The sequence below is a fragment of the Pangasianodon hypophthalmus genome, chromosome 17, assembly GCF_027358585.1.
Source record: "Pangasianodon hypophthalmus isolate fPanHyp1 chromosome 17, fPanHyp1.pri, whole genome shotgun sequence".
NCBI lineage: Eukaryota > Metazoa > Chordata > Actinopteri > Siluriformes > Pangasiidae > Pangasianodon > Pangasianodon hypophthalmus.
This window is the reverse complement of record NC_069726.1, coordinates 9,544,841-9,565,043: the sequence shown is the minus strand read 5'-3', so window position 1 is coordinate 9,565,043 and position 20,203 is coordinate 9,544,841. Positions and strand designations below refer to the sequence as shown.

Genomic DNA, 20,203 nt, shown 5'->3' with positions numbered 1-20,203 from the left:
TTCATTGTTTTGAGACGCACCACTCTGTCATAGCATCATCAGTTTATTCTTAAAATATTGCAATTTTTTCCTCGTAATATTATGACTTTCTTGAAATATTACAACTTTATTCTTGAAATATTGTAACTTTCTCCTCACAGTATCATATATCATGACTTTATTCTCAAAGTCTTGTGTTTTTTTTTTTTTCATAATATGGCTAACCTCACAGAATAGAGCCATAAACTCAGAGCTATAAACTTCCCTAATGACAAAATGTGCTAATGATGTAATTCTTGATTATCAAGCCAAAACTTTGACACTGTAACCACATCTCTTTCCAAGTTATCCATTTCAGGCGTTTCACAGCAACAGGGGTGAATACTAAAGCAATTCGAACTGATGATTTTTATTTGTAAATAATTTTACATGAAGTTGTTGATTTGTTGTTGGTCTACTAAACTAATTGTTTTGGTCCGAGCCATTTGACATTGGAAGAGGGGTAATGTGGCCCATTACCTAAAATTGACACCGCTGGTCTACATGCTAACATCTAACAAGTAAAATCTGTGAACCTCAAAGATGGGAACTGCATGCTAGTAATTTCAATAACCTGTATGGGTCACCCAGAAAAGCATCTCCATAGTGTGACTCTAAAACCTGAGAACTTTCCCTGCATAAATAAGGATGTTGCCAACTTTAAACCACCCTGAACAACTTTAATATTAATCTTTGTAATTAACATCTGATCCTACCCACAATGCCAACTGCCCGCTAAGACTGGCACCAGTGGGATTCAGCCCTTGCTTCATCTCTACCTAAAGATGCTACAGCGATTTATTCCTTTCGTCTGTCCAAATTTCTCCCCTCCTCAAAGCTTCAATTTTCGCGCTAATACTGCCTTCAGCTATGTAGCTCGTCATCTTTTGGATCGCTAACTATCTGAGCCAAATCGCCACTGTAACTTGGTACAACTGTGTTGTATAGCTATTATAGAACTTTGATTCCAATATTTGCTGTCTTTACTACCTCTATGTTGGATTTCTCATTAATATGACTTTATGCATTACTGGAAAATGGTCAGTGAGAAAAAACCTGACCATTTTCCTTTATTGCTGAAATTTTCTCTTCTATTAAACACCACTGTAACTGCAATAGCAATGCTCTCAAAGACCTACAAGGAATCATGAAAATAACACTAACAAACAACTTACAACTTAATAACACCAGAATTGCTAAGCATAGCACGCATAGCACGCATAGCACACGGGGGCAGTCGTGGCCTAATGCAGCCCGAAGGTGAACCTGAAGGTTGTGGGTTCGAGTCTCGGGTCCGGCAGGGATTGTGGGTGGGGGGGAGTGAATGACCGGCGCTCTCTCCCACCCTCAACACCACGACTGAGGTGAGACCCTTGAGCAAGGCACCGAACCCCCAACTGCTCCCCGGGCTGTGTGTTCACGGTGTGTGTGCGCGTGTTCACTACTGTGTGTGCACTTGGATGGGTTAAATGCAGAGCACAAATTCCGAGTATGGGTCACCATACTTGGCCACAAGTCACTTCACTTCACTTCATTTAAATATCAGCACATTTGATGTGTCTCAGGGTGGAGTTTCTCTTTAAGTCACTAACAAGTGCATGGTTTTCTTACCTAATTCACACTGAAGCTTTGGCTGGAGGAACTGGAAGGCAGACATTCGAAGAGCTTCCAGCTCTTGCTCTACTTTATGGAGATCATCAGAAGGCACTCGTACAATATTGTCTATTGGAATAAAAATAAATATATGAGCACAGCTACCACATGGGCTAAATTATTACCCAGAAACACTTTTAATACAAGCTCACTAACCGTGGCACTGTTGTTCCTTGGCTTTAATATATGCATATGAATTCTTGTATGTTGCACACAGGGTCTTCACAGTATAATTTTTGCAGGGGACTTTGTCAGTCAAAAACACATTCTCACAGGACGCTTCTCTAAGTATCCTGGAGTGTACAAGTGCCACAAGCAATGAATCTAACCAACACAAGTTATCCTTATTTCTCCAGAATAAATGCTGATGAGTAGGTACCATCTGCATCAAATCTTGCACAGTTTCATCCAATGGTGGTACCTCCCATGTTTTATCCTGACTGCTAGACACAGGATCCTTGATTTGTGCACCATCAGACAATCCTGAAACCCCACTAGGGACATGAAAGGCCTCACTACTCTTGTCAGCATTCTCAACCTCTTGCTGCTTCTTGTGATCATTACTTAACAGTCCCTTTTCGATTGACTTGTCAGACACTCTGCAGTCACCAACATCCACATTCCGGCATTTCACATCAGACACAATATCCGGATCCTCTTTCTTCCAACGCTTGGGTGATGGATCAGGAGGTTTGGACTCTGTGAGATAAAACTTCCTCTTGCACCCCTGTATGTCTTGAGATGAAGAAAGGGTGGCACGGATCTTGTCCAATGACCCGCTAACTAGAGGGAAAAGGCACTGGATAGGCAGGCAGAAAATTACAGAATGTTATTCTCCAATGTATCCAATACAATGCTGTACAATTATCTGCAGAGAATACCTTAAGCTATTCATTCTGTAATATTTATTATTTATGAGCTGTTATTTACTGGGTGCTGGGCCAGCTATATATTCTGGGATCTATGACTAAGATCAGAGAAGAATCATTAAAGTCTCTAAGCATAGGACACACCATTTTGGCACTCCATTTTAACGGGTTTTTAATTGATCATTGCTTAAATCAAGATAAAATAGACTGGGGGATATATAATCCACAATATGTTGCAGTTGTATTGACAAACTATACAGATGGCCAGGGTTAATAGGACAGAAACTGCTAAGTAATAAGCAACAGAAAAAATGCCTGTCTAGTCTTTTTTGAAAAATCTATAATTCAGCACCAATTCCAAAACACAAATAATTTGACAATACAATATAAGCTGTAATTATATTTGTAGGTATTGTGTTGTTTTTGTATTTTCTAATCTGTTACAAATACAGAAAAAATAATGTAAAAGATTTATTCTAACTCACAACACTACCTTTTACCACCATAATAAAATGTATACATGCAGAATGAGAAGACACTCAGTGGTAAATACATGATGTCGCTTACCAGCGGACTGGTACAGAGTGTGATGGACTCTTTAAAGTTGAATGCATATGAGCGAAGAACATTTCTCTCTCCTTTTGCAGAACACCAAGGGCAAGCTCCACTTACCACGCCTCTATTCTCAGCCTTAAGAACACAAAATAATGACTTAGAATACAGGAAAAACATTTATGCAACATGTCCAAACCACACCTTTTGGTAATAGCAAATTAGAATTGTTTTCACCACACCTGGTGCATGACTAACTTTTCGGTAACTTTCGCCTTTTACAAAGATTTCCTTATTTTTAATACTTTTGTAAGTGATTTGACTAAGAATGGTTTGTCCATTACAAGAATGGTTTGTCCAATTTGTAAATTGTTTTATAATAGCTTTGCACATGTGACAGTAGGGGAGAACAGAGCACAACTGACATTTCCCAAATACCCTGCCAGCGCTGGGCTTGGCACACTTAGATCACAGCCTTCACCGTTCATTGGCCCTTCACTCCATTCACTGTTATTTGCTGGATCTCCTCGCCATGAACTCAACATCAGCATGAACCTGGGCTTATCTGCTCACACCCTAGAACAAGAAACATGATTCTCAAACATTTTAATTTGGAAGAGGAAAGAAATCATTCTTCTAGCATCCATGAAGAGGGAAAAATGAAACTAGACATGCCTAAAAAAACAAAACAGTAGAACAGGAGAACTGTTTTTATTTTTTTTGCTGCATTTTGAGGCATTCAAACTACAATACTTTCATGTGCACTTCTTTGTGCAACTGGGTTACGTTCAATTTCATTCATATCTAATATACACTATACAGCTAAGAGTATGTGGGCCCCTAACCATCACACCCATATTTACATTTCAGTTTATGGTATTGGGCAGACGCCCTTATCCAGAACGACTTACAGAAGTGCTTTGAAGTCTCTATGAATAAATATATCATGATATTGGTTCACTAGATCATGGACTAATAATACAATCAATCTAAAAAACTCGGTTGGGGAGGTAATATAGTAAGAAAGCACACAGACAACACAATTTAAAAAATATATAAATAAAACATATATAAAAAAGTGATAATTTAAGTACTTCATGAAAAGGTAGGTCTTTAGTCGTCGTTTGAAGACTGCTAGTGACTCAGCTGTTTGGACATCTAAGGAAAGTTCATTCCACCACCTAGGTGCCAGAACACAGAAGAGTTTTGATGCATGCCTTCCCTGTACCCTGAGAGATGGTGGAACCAGTCAAGCAGTGCTAGAAGACCGGAGGAAGCAGTGCAGTGTGGGGTGTGATAAGCGCTTTAAGGTAGGTGGGTGCTGGTCCATTTGTGGCTTTTTTTTTTTTTTTTAAATCTGATGCGAGCAGCTACAGGAAGCTAGGCCTCTTACAATAATAACTTTATCGACTTATCATACAATATATGGACATGACCTCGATCATTTTGCTGACCTCATTATCACCCATTGTATTTACTTGCATATTTGTTTACATAAGAATGAAGGTCACCAACATTTTAGCCATTCATGATGCATCTGTCCTCTCGTCTGCTCTAGGGCTGTGAAATTAAAACTTTGAATATTCATCAAATTTAAGATAAAAATGCACTGTTCAAAAACAAAAACTGTGTGCAGCTAAATTTAAGACGAGTAGCAAACACTACCACCAATTTTAATTAAAACATACTGTTGGAAAAAAAAAAAAAAAGCGCAAAATATTAACCATGCATTAATGTTTTTTTGAAGAAGAAAACTCTAGCAAGAATAGTTCTAGTGTTTCAAATAATCCAGTCATAGTCAATAATGTCGGGGATTGAACCGCTTAAGCTGTGTGAGCTGAAGCTGATCAGTGAATGAACACTGGTAAATTGAAACACTTCACTAGAGGGTTAATTAACTCACCCAAATGCATCCTATACACATGAGATTAATCAGATGTACACAATATAAACGTAATATTACAACTTGCTTCTGCACAAAATGACAAATGCACAAGTGAAATTAAACTTAAGTAACACGCTAGGTAGAATGGTAAGTCATATTGTGAATATGCTCTTTCCATAACAGCGCACTAACACAGACAGACAATGAATAACTAAAGCATAAAGAATTCACAATATTGAATTACAATAGTGTACTTATTGCAATATTTCAAGAGATCAGGTTTACAGAACAAGAGCAGTTTTCACATGTTTTTGTTAAAATATAAAATGTGGGAATATTTGGTTTAATTTTTGCATTTTCTCGTCAACTAAAATGCTGTTAACATTCTATGCTGTCAGAGCAAAATTGACTAAAATTAATAAATAACATGACAAAATATTGACTGAATTTAAAAGATATTTTTGTCAGAAGACAAAAACTATAACTAAAAACGGTGTGAAAATTAACACTGGATCTGGCCTGAGAGCCTAGGTTAAATCTTTTGATTTTATAATTTTATGCACTTTTGTTTAAAAATAAATGCACTTTGTTTACAGCCAGGTTTGTTCTTTGCAACAAACAATACAACAGGGCACTGTTTGGTTTGTATTTATTTGTTGCGCCCTCTTGTGGACTGTTGATTTAAAAATCTGGTGTTTTTTTGACATTCCAAATCCAATGTCAACTTTTAAGAATTAAAAGTTCATTGCTCTTTGAAAAGGTGTACTTGCATTATTATATTATATTATTATCATATCAGTGGCATAAAATGGCCTTAAAATGACAATAACATTGTTTAGCACAATTATTTCTGGGAAAATATATCGTCCAACAAAAGTAGTTATCGTGACAGGTCTACAGTGAAGGGAGAGTTGCAATGAGGTGGTGTGGGAGAATTCAGGAAGGTTGAAAACAAGTCATGCAGCTACATTCTGAATCAGCTGCAGAGGTCAAATGGCACTCAGTGGCAGACCTGCCAGGAGCAAGTTGCAGTAGTCCAGTCTTGAAATGACAAGTGACTTTGTGGATAGAAATAGATGAATCCTTCTGATGATGTAAAGGAGAAATCAGCATGAGCATGTCAGTTTAGCAATGTGAAAGGAAAAGGACAGTTGATGGTTGCCCTAAAGTTGCATGCAGAGACAGAAGGAGAGATGTGAGAATTGTCCAGGGAGATCACAAGATCCTGACGTGGGGATGAATCACCTGGGAAGAACAGCAGTCCATGATTAGATGTCTGTCAGACATGCTGAGATCTGAGTAGAAACACGAGTGTCTGAGGAAAGGAGAGGATGGGTTGAGTGCCATCCATATAGCAGTGGTATGAAAACCTATGTGAGGATATGATCTCATCAAGAGATTGAGTATAGAGGGAGAACAGAAAAGGACCAAGTACTGAGCCTTGTGGGACACCAGTGGAGAGTCTGTGTGTAGTCACCTGATATGACTGTCCCTCCAGGTAGGAAACAAACCACTGCCATGTTGTGCCACGGATTCCAAGACTCATGAGGATGGACAAGAGTCTTGTGGTTGACTCTACATTCCAAGGGCAGTTTCTGTGGAATGTACCACTTTGAAGCTAGAATGGTTAGGATCTTGGAGATTGTTCTGTGAGAGATAGACAGACAGTTGATTGTAGACAGTGAGTTCAAGGAGTCTAGAAAGAAGAGAGAGAAGTGATAGCAAGGTCCATATAGACATGGTTTGCTAAGGCTGGTGTGGAAGAACTCAAGTGGCCTGAATAGAGCACTGACATCAACCCCAGTGAACACTTTTGGGGATGATTTGGAAGGCTGACTGCATGCCAGGCATTCTCTCCTGACATCAGTGCCTGACCTCACTAATGCTTTTGTGGCTGAATGGGCACTAACCCCAACAGCCATGCCCCAAAATCTAGTGGAAAGCCTTCCCCGAAGAGTGGAGGTTATTACAAGGGCAAGAGACTAAATCTATAATGAGATATCCAACAAGCACATATGGGTGTGATTGGTCAGGTATACACTTATTTTATATACATAAGTATTTGGACACTGACAATTTTCATAATTTTGCTTCTGTACACCACCACAATGGATTTGAAATGAGCAATCAAATGATCAAATGACGTAAAAAATGGCTGTAATTCCTAAATGGTTAATGCAGTATTTTGTTAAACCCCTTGAATTAAAGCTGAAAGTCTACACATCAGTCACATCTTGATTGCTTCATTTCAAATCCTTTGCAGTGGTATACAGAAGCAAAATTATGAAAATTGTGTCACTGTCCAAAAACTTATGGATCTGACTGTATATTATATTAACAAGTGTAATTTATAACTTTACTGTTTTATTAGCAGGAATGTAAGCTAAATGTATAGAATATTGCATTTATACATATATTCAGTTTGACTTTGCTTTTGTTTAAGTAAAAGGTTTCAGTTAGTCAGAGTGTAAAGATTGGCCAGTTACATTACTGTTAACATTTTCAAAATATTGATTTTTTTTTTTTTTTTTTGCGCTTTTCCTCACAGGCACTATACATCTTATGACAAAGTGACAAATACGGACAATGTAAGAGATTGTTCAAGTATTTTTGGCAAAGATTCCGTCATATCCTATATACCTTTTCCTCAGTATAAAAACACTAAACAATAAGTGCTCTTAGGGGGTGTTTGGTTGGAAAAAGGAATGGTATACTTCAGAGCATAGATGGCCTCATGAGGAATGAAGATTATCTAGAAACAATGAAGACATCAACCAGAATTCAAAAAATGGCGTAGCAACTGGGTCTTCTAACAGAAAAATGTTTAAGTTTTTGAAGAAAAGTATTGAAGTGGCCATGACAAAGCCCTGACCTGAGTCCCATAGAAAATTTGTGAACTGAACTGAAAAAGCATGTCTAAGCAAGCAGGTCCACAACCCTGCCTGATTTACACCAGTTCTGTCAGAAGAAATGGGCAAAAATTCCAGCAAAGTATTGTGATAAGCTTATGGAAGCCTACCCCAAGCGCTTGATTCAAATTAATCAAAAGGCATTGCCACCAGATACTTTAACAGTGTATGTAAACTATTGGCCCACTGAAAATCTGATATTGTAAACAGAAACGTATATAAATCTGTCTCTTACCTACTATTTTAAAAGACGTTTTATGGAAATAACGTAGATACCCCTATTGACTTAACACTGGAAATATACGGTAACGTGCGGATTGGAGAAAACTTCAGTTTGAATGTCTTTAGCCTTTAGCTAGGCTAAAGACATTCAAACTCAAGTTTTCTCCAATCCGCACGTTACCATATATTTCCAGTGTTAAGTCAATATGTAAATTGTATGTAAATTGACTTAGTTGTAAGTACCTGTGAATTAGTTGTTACAACAGAAACAACAACATATCAGAACATAGGTTCTCAACCATGGGGTCACATCCCCACATGGGTTGCTTGAGATGTGGATTGAGGCACAAAATATTTTTACCAACTATTATTTATAATGTATTTTATGCATATAAACTTTATTTGTGGAATATATAATAATTAACTAAAACTATTGTTCATTAAAACTATTCACTGAAAATATCAAATGATGATTATTAAAATTAATTTGGAGCCTCTCTTAAGCCAATTTTACACCAGACTGCTGCACCACATTCAATATGCTAATAAAAGTGGCCTCTACACCAGACACTGACAGCATGCAGAGCGGCTGTAATTGGTTTCTTTGCATGGCACGGTCATGGTTCCTAGTTCAAAACACTACAAAACAAATACAATATTTGTGCTATATTTTCCATGTGCCACAATCTAAACAACACATGGGCAACATTTCAGTCTGTAGCCTACTGTAGCAGTGCACGCTTGGGCATCCGTTGAAACTTTTCAGAAATAGCCAAAGTTTAAAAGTGAATCTCTGACTGGATTAATGAACTTTGTGAGATTATTTACACTGGAAATGCATGTTTGTAATACATGTTTCCATATATTTTCATGTTTTATTTATTTATCTAATACACCCTTCCTACTTCCACAATCATTGGATCATTGGAATCAAGAGAGTAATTAGCAGATACGTGTTAATGAAATGCACAAGGTTAGTTAATCATCAAGAAATGTGCCAATCAGCCAATCAGATGGCAGCAGCACAATCCAAAACTCATTCAGAATGCAGATACAGATCAACAGCTTCAGTTAATGTTCACATCAAAGATCAAAATAGGGAACAAAAGGTGATCTCAAAATGTGATCACACCAATCAGGCCATTTTCCTCTGACCTCTCTTATGGACAAAGCATTTCCGCCCACATAACTGTCAATGTTTTGTGAAGAAAAAGTGTATGAACTATCACTCACTCAATTGGTTTTTCGCATCATTTTGAGTAAACTCTAGAGACTGTTGTGTGTGAAAACCCCAGGAGATCAGCATTTTCTGAAGTACTCAAACTAGCCCATCTGGCACAAACAACCATGCCACAATTTTTTTTCCCCCATTCTTATCTTTGATTTGAACATTAACTTAAGCTCTTGACCTGCATGAATGTACAGGTGTTCCTAACTAGGTGTACAGTGAGTGCATATACACATACAAACATATTGGAAAGGCAAAATCTTTTTGCTATATATGTTTTTACTATATTCATAAACTCTTTTTCCTATATATATATATGTTTTGGCTATACACTGAAGACCTTTGGGTTAGAAATCAAAATATGAGTCGATAAATCAGAATTTCAGCATTCATTTCTTGATATTTATATCCAGATGCAGTGTCTCCCATTAATTACCTAGACTATGACAGCCCACCACAGTCTAATTTGTCCTGCAACAGATTCATAATGAACTAAAAATATTTTTACACTTCTCATAACAACATAAAAGATCTCTGTTTTGCACTGTTGTTTCGGCAAAGCATCCCTCACTCCAAGTCAGTTTCCTCCCCTCCGCTGCACGTGAGCATGCTCACACATGCACTGGAACCACTTGGTTGCATCCGAGACACCAAGGCATTTTGAGGACACATCATTTGAGGTAAGTAATGTTAGCCTCTTAAATGTTGATTGTTGTTTACATTCCCTGCACGCTATTACCATGACAAACTTATTTAATCTTGACAAAGTGTAAGTCATTAGAAGGATTTAGCACTCTAGCTTTGATACTTGACCACTGTTTGTCATAAAAACAGTTACAGTGACAGTAATTTCTTAATTTCTGCCAGGATTCTACATGAAACATGCAATAACAAACCGGTAGTTATTGATAATTCGAATGAAATAACAAGACACATACATATTCAATTGCGTCTGTTTCCCTTTATTTGTGATCAAAGGGATTCTCTAAACAACATGTGTACATTTGGAGAAATGCTGACGGATTCCCACATGTTTACTTCATCATTTCTATACATTTTCCATTAAATTATGCGATCTGATGAGCAATGCAAAGTGTCGTATAATGCTCTCCTTCAGTCTAGATACCAGGATAGATGATTCGCTACAGATCCTTCAATCACTCCCACCTTCCGCATGACAAATATCCTGTATAGACTTCCGTGTTCTGTCACTGTACACAACTAACAGATTGAAATGTTTCTACACCTTTTATTTTCATTCATTTGGCTAATTGCAATTATCTTCATTTTCAGGTTAAATCAGACCTTTGTGACAGGCAGCAAGGAGAGCACCTGGCTGTCTGCCTGAAGGTCTCCATGAAGTTGAAGCCCAGAGGAATTCAACTATAAATGGGCATTAGAACTGTTTTTTCCTAAAGCCCAGGAAAATTAAATGTCCAAATTCATGGGTGCATAGTTTACCAAAAGGGATGCAGGGTGAGTTGAACCATGTCTTCCCCATCCTGTATATTTTTTTATTTTCTAAAAAAAAATAAATAAATAAACCAATTCAACAAAAGGTAACCAATTCTGATTCATTTCTTTCATGGCTCAAATGTATGTATGTTCTAGTCAACTGTGTTTTGACCATTTGTGAACCATGTTAAACTCCATTTCATCTACCATGCTTTGTGGGTGTGACTTTTCTGCCGCATCATCGCCATTCATATCTACACAAACATGTGTTTATGATTAAATTATTACTAGCACACAAAATCGTTTAGAAGAGCACAAAGTTCTTCACAGAGCTAGCCTCTTAATTTTGCTCTCAAAGTGCACCAGATTGATGCATTTAACATTAAAATGTACAAAATTTTCTTATAGAGGACCATGCCCCTGGACCCCCCTAGAGATCCACCTACCACATTCTCACAAAATCCTGTGGGAAACGCTGAGATGTGTTAAACACCTTAGAATATTGCACCTTTTGTTTGAACCCACCCAGTTTTCAAGTAATCGAAAATACTGGAACATGTGACTGACAGGTGGTTCTTGTTGCCCAGGTGTGCCCTGTTAGACTGAATGTTGAAATAATAACTCTAAATGTCTAATCTTGGTTTGAGCCCTGGGTTTCACCTGTGAAGACTGCATTTTTTTTTGTTAAAATAGATAAACCAACATGAAGATCAGAGAGCTGGCTACAGAAGAAAAGCAAGCCGCTTTGTAGCTGAGAAAAGAGAGAAAATCGATCGGAGCTAAAGTTCTTTAAACAATTCACAGAACATGTACCCACACAAATTCTTAGGTACATCGATCTTTAGCATTGCTAGCTGCATATTTGAGAAGCTCCGGCTCTTTGAGGATATAGCCGCACCTCACAATGCCTGTTAGCAATGTGTCAAGAGAGCCTTCCTTTTCTAAAATCTTTTAAAATCTTTCTATAATTTTAAGAAAACGCTTGTGGTCTGTAATTGGACAGAAGAGACTGAGCCACCTGCTGTGAATGCTCCTGGAATGTGTCATGGTTAGAGATATGGATTATCAAATATTTTGCCTCTTGTAAAGCCAGGAAGAAGAGCATCTAAAGCACGAGTCAGACTCAAGCACACACTGCCACAATCTATTAAAAAAAATATATATATATATTATCAAAGCTGACGGCAGTTTCACACTAGCTAGCATTTACATAAGATCCACACTTTCAGCAATTGCACACATTTTTTTACATGCCACTGTACAGTGCTGAAACACTGATGAAAATCAACGCTTATCTGCTGTGCCTGCTGTCACATCTGAAAAAAGGATTTAGAAACACATTGGAGTTTGTCAGTGGCCAGGAATTAACTTGAAGAGGGATGAGGAAATACACACACACGTCACTTTGTGATCTAGTGATCTGTACAACTCAATTGAAAAGTGCCACGCAGCAGTAGGAGCGGTGACGGCACAAATTTTTTTAATCGTTCAGTGCATGAGCTATTGTCAACCAATTTTAACCCAAAATAAAATCAAATGAAACATTAGAAATAGCAAAATATTATCTAATTTATTTGAAAATAGTCATCTGTGCAAAACAATGTTAGACATACAGCTGTATAGTTAGTTATACCTTTTTGTTATAAACGTATTATAGACCTACTGTACTTTCAGAGCCTAGGTTATTGGTTTTAAGTGGTAGAATAGATAATACTTTAAAAATTAATAGCTTTAGTTTACACCTTTGAATGGCTCACAAAAATGCTGATGTGGCTCTGCTTTAAATGCACACATAACCAATGCTTGTGATATGGTAAATGTACATGCCCCGAAATCATATCTGTGTTTAACAGACTTGTTTTCACAGTTCTGTGATACAAAGGAAGAAGCATAAGTAGTAAGTGTTTCAAAACGGCGAGCTGTATCTCACCAGAAATCACTGCAGCATCCCTAAATTAGTTTTTTTATACACACACACACACACACACACACAGTCAGCCATAACATTAAAACCACCTGCCTAACATTGTGTAAGTCCCCCTTGTGCCACCAAAACAGCTCTGACCGGTCGAGGCATGGACTCCACAAGACCTCTGAAGGTGTGCTGTGGTATCCGGCACCAAGACGTTAACAGCAGATCCTTTAAGTTCTGTAAGTGGCGAGGTGAGGCCTCCACGGATCGGACTTGTTCGTCCAGCACATCCCACAGATGCTCGAAAGGATTGAGATCTAGTGAATTTGGAGGCCAAGTCAACATTTTGGACTCTTTGTCATGTTCCTCAAACCATTGCTGAACAATTTTTGCAGTGTGGCAGGGTGCATTATACTGCTGAAAGAGGCCACTGCCATTAGGGAATGCCGTTGCCATTAAGGGGTGTACATGGTCTGCAACAATGTTTAGGTAGATGGTAGATATCAAAGTAAAATCCACATGAATGCCAGGACCCGAGGTTTCCCAGCAGAACATTGCCCAGAGCATCACACTGCCTCTGCCGGCTTGCCTTTGTCCCATAGTGGATCCTGGTGCCATCTCTTCCCCAGGTGAGTGACGCACATGCACCCGGCCTTCCACATGATGTAAAAGAAAACGTGATTCATCAGACCATGCCTTCTTCTTCTATTGCTCCATGGTCCAGTTCTGATGCTCACATGCCCATTGTAGGCGCAATTGGCAGTGGACAAGGATCAGCACAGGCACTCTCAGCCAGCTGTAATGCACTGTGTGTTCTGATCTTTCTATCAGAGCCAGCATTAACTTTTTCAGCAATTTGTGCTACAGTAGCTCTTCTGTGGGATCGGACCAGATGGGCTAGCCTTCGCTCCCCATGTGCTCCAGTAAACCTTGCGCGTCCACGACCCTGTTGTCCTTCTTTGGACCACTTTTGGTAGATACTAACCACTGCATACCAGGAACACCCCACATGTAATTGTTTAATGGGAGAGGGTCATGAGAATTTTGGCACCTTAAAATGGGGTAACTGGCCAAAAAAGGTTGAGAACCCATGAATTAGAACAAGACGAGGCTGAATGTGGTTTCTTATTTGCATTTCCCGTTCCACCTTAAATGATGCTGTGAATACAATATCGTGCTTACAGCAAGTCTTTGATACCACTTGCGCAAAGGTTGTTTTTTTTTTTTTTTTTTTTTAAACTGGGAAAGTGTTTATTTTTTATTTAACTATTTTCGACCTTAAAGTATCATTCTATGAACAGCACTTTGGTCAACTTTTGTTGCTTTAAATGTGCTTTGTAAGTAAAGTCTAATCATTTACTTACTGTGTGGCATAAAACTTCTAATTTTCTCAATATAAGTCAATATACAGACCCGGGCTTTTCTAAGGCCACATTTGACCATACCAAATAGACCATATCGAGCGTTTAGCATCACAATATGCAACAGTATAACCACAATACAATATTTTATCGAGCTAGTGACGATATTACTAAAAGCTAAGCTAGTCACTAAATTGATTAGCCTGCACTTTCTAGAAACTGCATAAATATTTACCTTCGCTATAATATAACTAATGATATTAATTCAAAACACAGGGTACATACCTCTGAACTGACCAGGCCACAGACAAAGATTAAAACCGGCGTTTATTGACTGACAGACACAGCACGCCTGCATCTCAGTCCTCCATGTGTGCGCAGCCTCTGACGGAGGATCAACGTTAAACTTCCGGTCTCGTGATTTTTAAGACAGACAAAAAATATTCAAGCAAAACAACGCCACCCCTAGGATTTTACGTGCAATAGCTAAACAACAGAGTAAGTTAATAAAGCGTAAACTGGTTTGAAGTCGTAATGCCTAGTATTATTATTATTATTACCATTTTAATACCGTTTCCGTTTCTGTCGGGCTTTTGTCATTTTAAGTTTTGATTATCTTCTCGGATTGCTTTTGCTTCTGATCATATGCATTTCACAAAAAATCAAACACTGCACCAAAATGATCTAGTAACTATTAACTATGATCAAGCAATTAATTATTTAATTGCTTTGGTTAGGTTGATGTGGTCAAGCTGGTCTATGACAGTGATTTAGACACCAAAATATGTGTGCAATATGTGAGTTAAATGCTTTTGTAACTGCGTGTGAAGGCTGAAGCTGAAGCTGCTCATCCAGTGAAATAAAAGGACAGAGTGGCTTCTGCGCCCCTTCGGACGCTCCTGCTGCTTATCTACCGAAATACTGTCAACCACCACCCCCTCCCACCCCAAACACCACCCCTCAACAATATACGTTTGCATGTTTTCCAAAAATAAAAAAATAAGAAATTTATAGTCACAGGACTTGCTCTCTACTCAAATTACTAGTCATATAAAACACACATAGGTGTGGTTATGGTAAATATAGTACAGGTATGTTAACTTGTAAAATGTTATTATTATTATTATTATTATTATTATTGTTGTTGTTGTTGTTGTTGTCATCTAGATAACTTTAAGATAACACAATGACAAATGCAAGAAAGGCAGATAGATTGAGACATACAGGCAGAATAAAGATAAAACCTTTACAGATTAATTATCATTCGCCCTTTAAATTTAAATAAAACTCTGTTCATTTTGCTGCAGTAGATTCAGTAATAGTGCAGTAGATGGCATACCTTCTGCAAAATTTTTCAGAGTTAATTCATTATGCAACCAAAGAAAGTATGCTACTGAATTCACCTTAAACAGCCAAAGGTGAAAGAAAACATTTAATTTTGAATGTATTTAATGGCCTGAGTGTGCAAGCATTGTTTCCTTTGTGAAAAGAAAAATGTAATATGAAATTACTTATTATATGATTATTTCCAATTAACCACACCAGAAACTAGAAAAGCTGTTGTCATGCCATCCTTTGTAAATTTTAGATGCTTTTTAAAAACAGTATTGGCTCATTAACAGGAAGTAATTTAAATCCACACAAAATTATGTAAACTGTCATTGCATATTATGCTAAAATTGATCTAAGAAGGTAGAGACTGTGAGTTAAGCAGTGTGGCAGCCTTGAAATGATTTATTTCATTCAGTATTTGCTATCATACTAGAGCGCTCCCTACCACCCTCTATATAAACCCATTGACTGAATGCTCCGTGTGGCGCACATAGAACTATAATACTATAGCTTACACACCGCACACTGTCTACCAACACTGCTTCAAGTTCAGCGTTGAAACACACTGCAGTTTGTATTAGCCCGCCATTTAAAAGATTCATGACGTTTCACAAAAGACATCCAATCCGGCCAGGACTGTTATTAGAACAATGGAAGGTTTTTAGCTAATCAGAGCCACGTTCGGCTTGGCGGTAGCCAATAGGACACGAGCCCTACTGAGAGTAATGTTACAGAGCCGAGAGCAGAGTGAGAAGACTGCGTATCGCTATTACCTCCACACAGCCATTGCAGTACATTGAGAATCGGCAGCAGTCTTTGGTGAGTGTCATCTGTAGAAAGTATGGGTTAATAAAATTTGTTAGGATAATGCAATAACACACATTTGAATTGCAAACAGGTCTACGATGTCTGCATTTGATGTTTTTATGTTTTTATAAAATATTGATAAAACAAAATACTCATGGTTTTATCATTTAAGTAAAATGAATATAACCTTACCTAGAGAAATTGTTTGATAGTAAAAATTTTATTTTGCATATGTTAAATCATTAATGGCCATAATTTTACATGTATTAGATATTATTAATAGCAAATGTTTAACGGGCGACTGGGTGACTGAATTGCGTACAAACAAGGTATATGGACGGCAATACTGGCAGGCAGCTAGCGAACTAGCAAATCAGTTAGCTAGCCGTTGCAGTGCATAGCAAGAGATGCCTCGCATGTGAAAGCATCTAAAGGAAAAAAAAATAACAGAGGAAAAATATAATTTATTTAAAAATATATATAAGTTATATGTGTATTTGTTTATACGGTAATTTTAGCAGCACTTAAACAAGGATTAAAATGCCTCCAGATTTGCTCTTCACTGTGTAATGGCTGACTGTACTCGCTTAAGAAACAAGGCGAAGCCACATAGCCTGTGACAAGCGCAGTTCACATCAACTTTTTCAAACCGTGTTTTCTAAAGTTATTGACCATGAAGCGAAGCATATTTCACTGGAAAATAAAATTTCAATCTTTCATCGTTCCAACGAATGTTTTTTCTTAATTATCCGTGCATGGAAACGTTGTTTATTTCGCGGTTGAATTGAGGTGGGTATTACGGTCGCTCTGCCCCCTATTCCATGCAGTGTAATGGCTGAGCATTGACACAAAGAGAAGGAGCCATATTCTCAGTGTTAGTGCATGAAGACAAGCGGCCATTCCGAGCCTACTGCAAACTCTACACAGTCCGCACATAGACTTAGTACAGACCAAGTGTATTACTATACACCGGGACGAGTGCATAGGGTTTTCCGATGGAAAAAAATGGTCAAGAACACTGATTGTCGCGATTTATTTGTCGAGTTAAAAAGCGAACAGGAAGGCGGGTGGAGACATTTTAGGAGTACTTTCTTTCATGAAGAAGCCTTTCTCACAAAATGGAAGGAGAAATATTGCCGTCGTTGTTGACCTCCTTTCCCTCAACAAGACGGCTTGTGCGCCATTGCTCTGTATGATTGCATAGGGAAAATCGTATTTCAATAGGCAATATTTATGTTTATTATTTTAAAATTTTAATTTTTTTTTTTTACGCTTTATATGATATTATAACATAAATAGAACTTACATTAATAGTGAATTTGCTTTTACTTATTACTAATTTTGAACTTTATTAGATTTTTTTATTTTTTATTTTTTTTAAGGTTAACGTTAAAAAAAAAACGTAAATACATCGCAGTAATCGAGAAAGTATGTACCTAATCTTCTGCAAAGGCAAGGTGTATACACTTGAGGGAAAATACCTAAAATATTGGCGTCTGATCTACACAAAAAATGAAGCATCCAGACGAAGTCTAGCCTAATGGGAGCGCTAACGTTGAATATACTGTACACGTTGGTGATGTGGAGCATCTTTCAATACTTTATCTATTTCAGGGATATCAGGAAGATGGGGAAAGACCCAGCAAAACCAAGAGGCAAAATGTCCTCTTATGCCTATTTTGTCCAGACCTGTAGAGAGGAACATAAGAAGAAACACCCTGACACATCGGTCAACTTCTCAGAGTTCTCTAAAAAGTGCTCTGAGCGGTGGAAGGTATATAGAACTTTAGTGTAAATTTTTAAATAAAATTTATTTGTGTGTAATTCTTTCCTCCTGTCTTTATTGCAAACTATTCTTATTTGACTCAGACTATGTCAGCCAAGGAAAAGGGCAAGTTTGAAGAGATGGCCAGACTTGACAAGGCGCGTTATGAGCGGGAGATGAAGAACTATGTTCCTCCCAGAGGCGAAAAGAAGAAGAGGTTTAAGGACCCCAATGCTCCCAAGAGACCCCCGTAAGAACCTTAGAGGGTTCCACTGTATAGCCTAGGTTAATCTTAATGATATGCATCAGTGCGATGTTTGGTTTTACAGTTTTTGACATGCAAAAAAAAAAAAAAAAAAAAAAAGGCATCTCATGCTCACTCTTGCTCTTTAGGTCGGCCTTTTTCATTTTTTGTGCGGAGTATCGGCCCAAGGTGAAAGAGGAGACCCCAGGTCTGTCTATTGGAGATGTGGCCAAGAAGCTTGGAGAGATGTGGAACAAGACCTCTGCTGAAGAGAAGCAGCCTTATGAAAAGAAGGCAGCCAAGCTGAAGGAGAAATATGAGAAGGTATTTATTTATTTACAGTTAACAAAATGTCTGAATTAGTCCTTTGGGATTAATTAGAATATAGTTAACTCGTTAATTTTTAGAATGTTTATTGGTAAAGGGAATTAAGTCTTAATCACTGTGTACATTCTTATTTTATTATTTTTTTTTAAATAAAAGGACATTGCTGCATATCGAAAGGGAAAAGTTGTAGGGGGTGCTGCCAAAGCACCCACCAAGCCAGACAAAGCTGATGATGACGATGATGATGATGATGATGATGACGAGGAGGATGAAGATGAGGATGATGAGGATGATGAGTAAATTGGTTACAAAGTAGAGCTTAGATTCTTGTTTATAAAAGCATTTAACCCCCTGTACACACTTAACTATGGCCATAAAATAGGCAAATGTGGAAAAGTGAAAAAGTTAAGACAGTGTATATTATATGGTTTTTAAGCTGTACAGTCCCCCCTTTTGTATAGTAACACTACAAAAGTGTAATGTGTTTGTCTCTCCTCCTATCCACTCCTGTTTCACAATACTTGGAATTTCATCACCTTCTTTTTATTTTTTTTTTGGGTAATGGTAGTCCCTAAAGCCACTATATTACCCCATTACAGTCTAGTTGGAATTGAGGCGTGGGGAGGGGGTTGAATAAAAAATTGGCTTGGAATTGGATATTTAGGTTGCATATCACACAACCTAGTTTAATGTGAGGTTGTAGTTCACATCTTTTAATTAATTTTTTTCTTCTTTTTAATTTCTTTCACATCACTATTGTTAGTAAAATTCCGTATCAGTTATTTTATTGTACTTCGAATACCACTGTAATTGCCACAATGATTAAAAGAAGAGAAAAAATGCAATTGTTACATTGACATTCTGGTATGCTTCTGACATCAATAAACTTTTTTTTTTTTTTTTAATAAAAATGTTTTCAGTTTTCTACATTGCAATAAAATTGGGCTGGGAGGTTGAGAATAAAATTGAATTTAGTTTTTGTGTATGTTACTGTGAAGTAGAATTTTATTTTTTTTTTTTTTTTTTTTTTTGTATCCCATTTATCAGCTATCTGCTTGATGTTGATGTAGGAAATAAAAGTATATACTGCCATCTAGTGACACCAAATTGTCACAGTATGTTTTTCACTAGACAGCCTTAATTCCTAAAGTGAAAACAAGTTCTTGTAGTTCTATCAAGCAATGGGCATGTCTATAAATTTATATATTGAAAGCATATTTAAGCATTTAATCAGGGCTATGCTAAAAATGCTAAAAACAGCCATTTTCACATATCTTAATCCTCACCTGTTTGGGGTCTAGGATCCTCTGAACCATCTTTAACAATTCAAAAACACCTAACACTTTCATAAATGGCTTTTCCTATGAACATGGAAATCCTTTGATAAGGATCATACATTACTTCTTTGAGACCTATTTTTTCTTCATTGTCATATGGCCCATATACAGTAAAAACAATGAAATATGTTGTGTAGTAATATTTTACAATTAGGGTGAATTCAGATATATTGGGACAGGTTTTGAATTTCCACATTTTCTAAGCTTTCTTGTCCTTAATAAAATAAAATAGCTCATTATGTGATTTGTTTCCAAAATATTTTCATAGATTTTGTTAAATCTGACTGAAAGCCATTTTAATGATATTTGGTAATTTGGGACACATTT

The 20,203-nt window shown here is 37.3% G+C and overlaps 2 protein-coding genes across 6 annotated transcripts in view; one reads left to right on the top strand and one right to left on the bottom strand.

Moving 5' to 3' along the window:
• The window catches only part of uspl1 (ubiquitin specific peptidase like 1), a 34,932-nt gene extending 20,441 nt beyond the window's left edge, over window positions 1–14,491 (bottom strand). Inside the window, exons 1-7 of one of the 5 annotated variants that reach the window (XM_034312843.2) lie at window positions 14,350–14,467; window positions 6,455–6,624; window positions 4,187–4,273; window positions 3,518–3,668; window positions 3,108–3,230; window positions 1,828–2,470; window positions 1,630–1,740 (exon numbers count right to left, since the gene is read on the bottom strand). In XM_034312843.2, the coding sequence (XP_034168734.2) occupies window positions 1,630–1,740; window positions 1,828–2,470; window positions 3,108–3,230; window positions 3,518–3,643 (1,003 nt within the window). In that variant the 5' untranslated portion in view covers window positions 3,644–3,668; window positions 4,187–4,273; window positions 6,455–6,624; window positions 14,350–14,467. The other 4 variants (XM_034312842.2, XM_053241138.1, XM_026941931.3 and 1 more) reach the window with 4 other exon arrangements.
• A 1,579-nt stretch (window positions 14,492–16,070) lies between these two features.
• Window positions 16,071–19,524, top strand: hmgb1a (high mobility group box 1a). Its single transcript, XM_026941936.3, has 5 exons — window positions 16,071–16,215; window positions 17,818–17,977; window positions 18,073–18,218; window positions 18,362–18,536; window positions 18,696–19,524. The coding sequence occupies exons 2-5, from the start codon at window positions 17,831–17,833 to the stop codon at window positions 18,837–18,839; spliced, it is 612 nt and encodes a 203-aa protein (XP_026797737.1). The 5' UTR covers window positions 16,071–16,215; window positions 17,818–17,830; the 3' UTR covers window positions 18,840–19,524.
• Window positions 19,525–20,203: the final 679 nt, after the last annotated feature.

What these genes read in the sequence shown, in the direction of transcription:
- hmgb1a (XM_026941936.3), top strand. Translation starts at nt 17,831, where the DNA reads ATGGGGAAAGACCCAGCAAAACCAAGAGGCAAAATGTCCTCTTATGCC. An exon ending in AGTGCTCTGAGCGGTGGAAG is followed by an intron (nt 17,978 to 18,072) that starts GTATATAGAACT and finishes TATTTGACTCAG; the next exon opens with ACTATGTCAGCCAAGGAAAA. An exon ending in AATGCTCCCAAGAGACCCCC is followed by an intron (nt 18,219 to 18,361) that starts GTAAGAACCTTA and finishes CTTGCTCTTTAG; the next exon opens with GTCGGCCTTTTTCATTTTTT.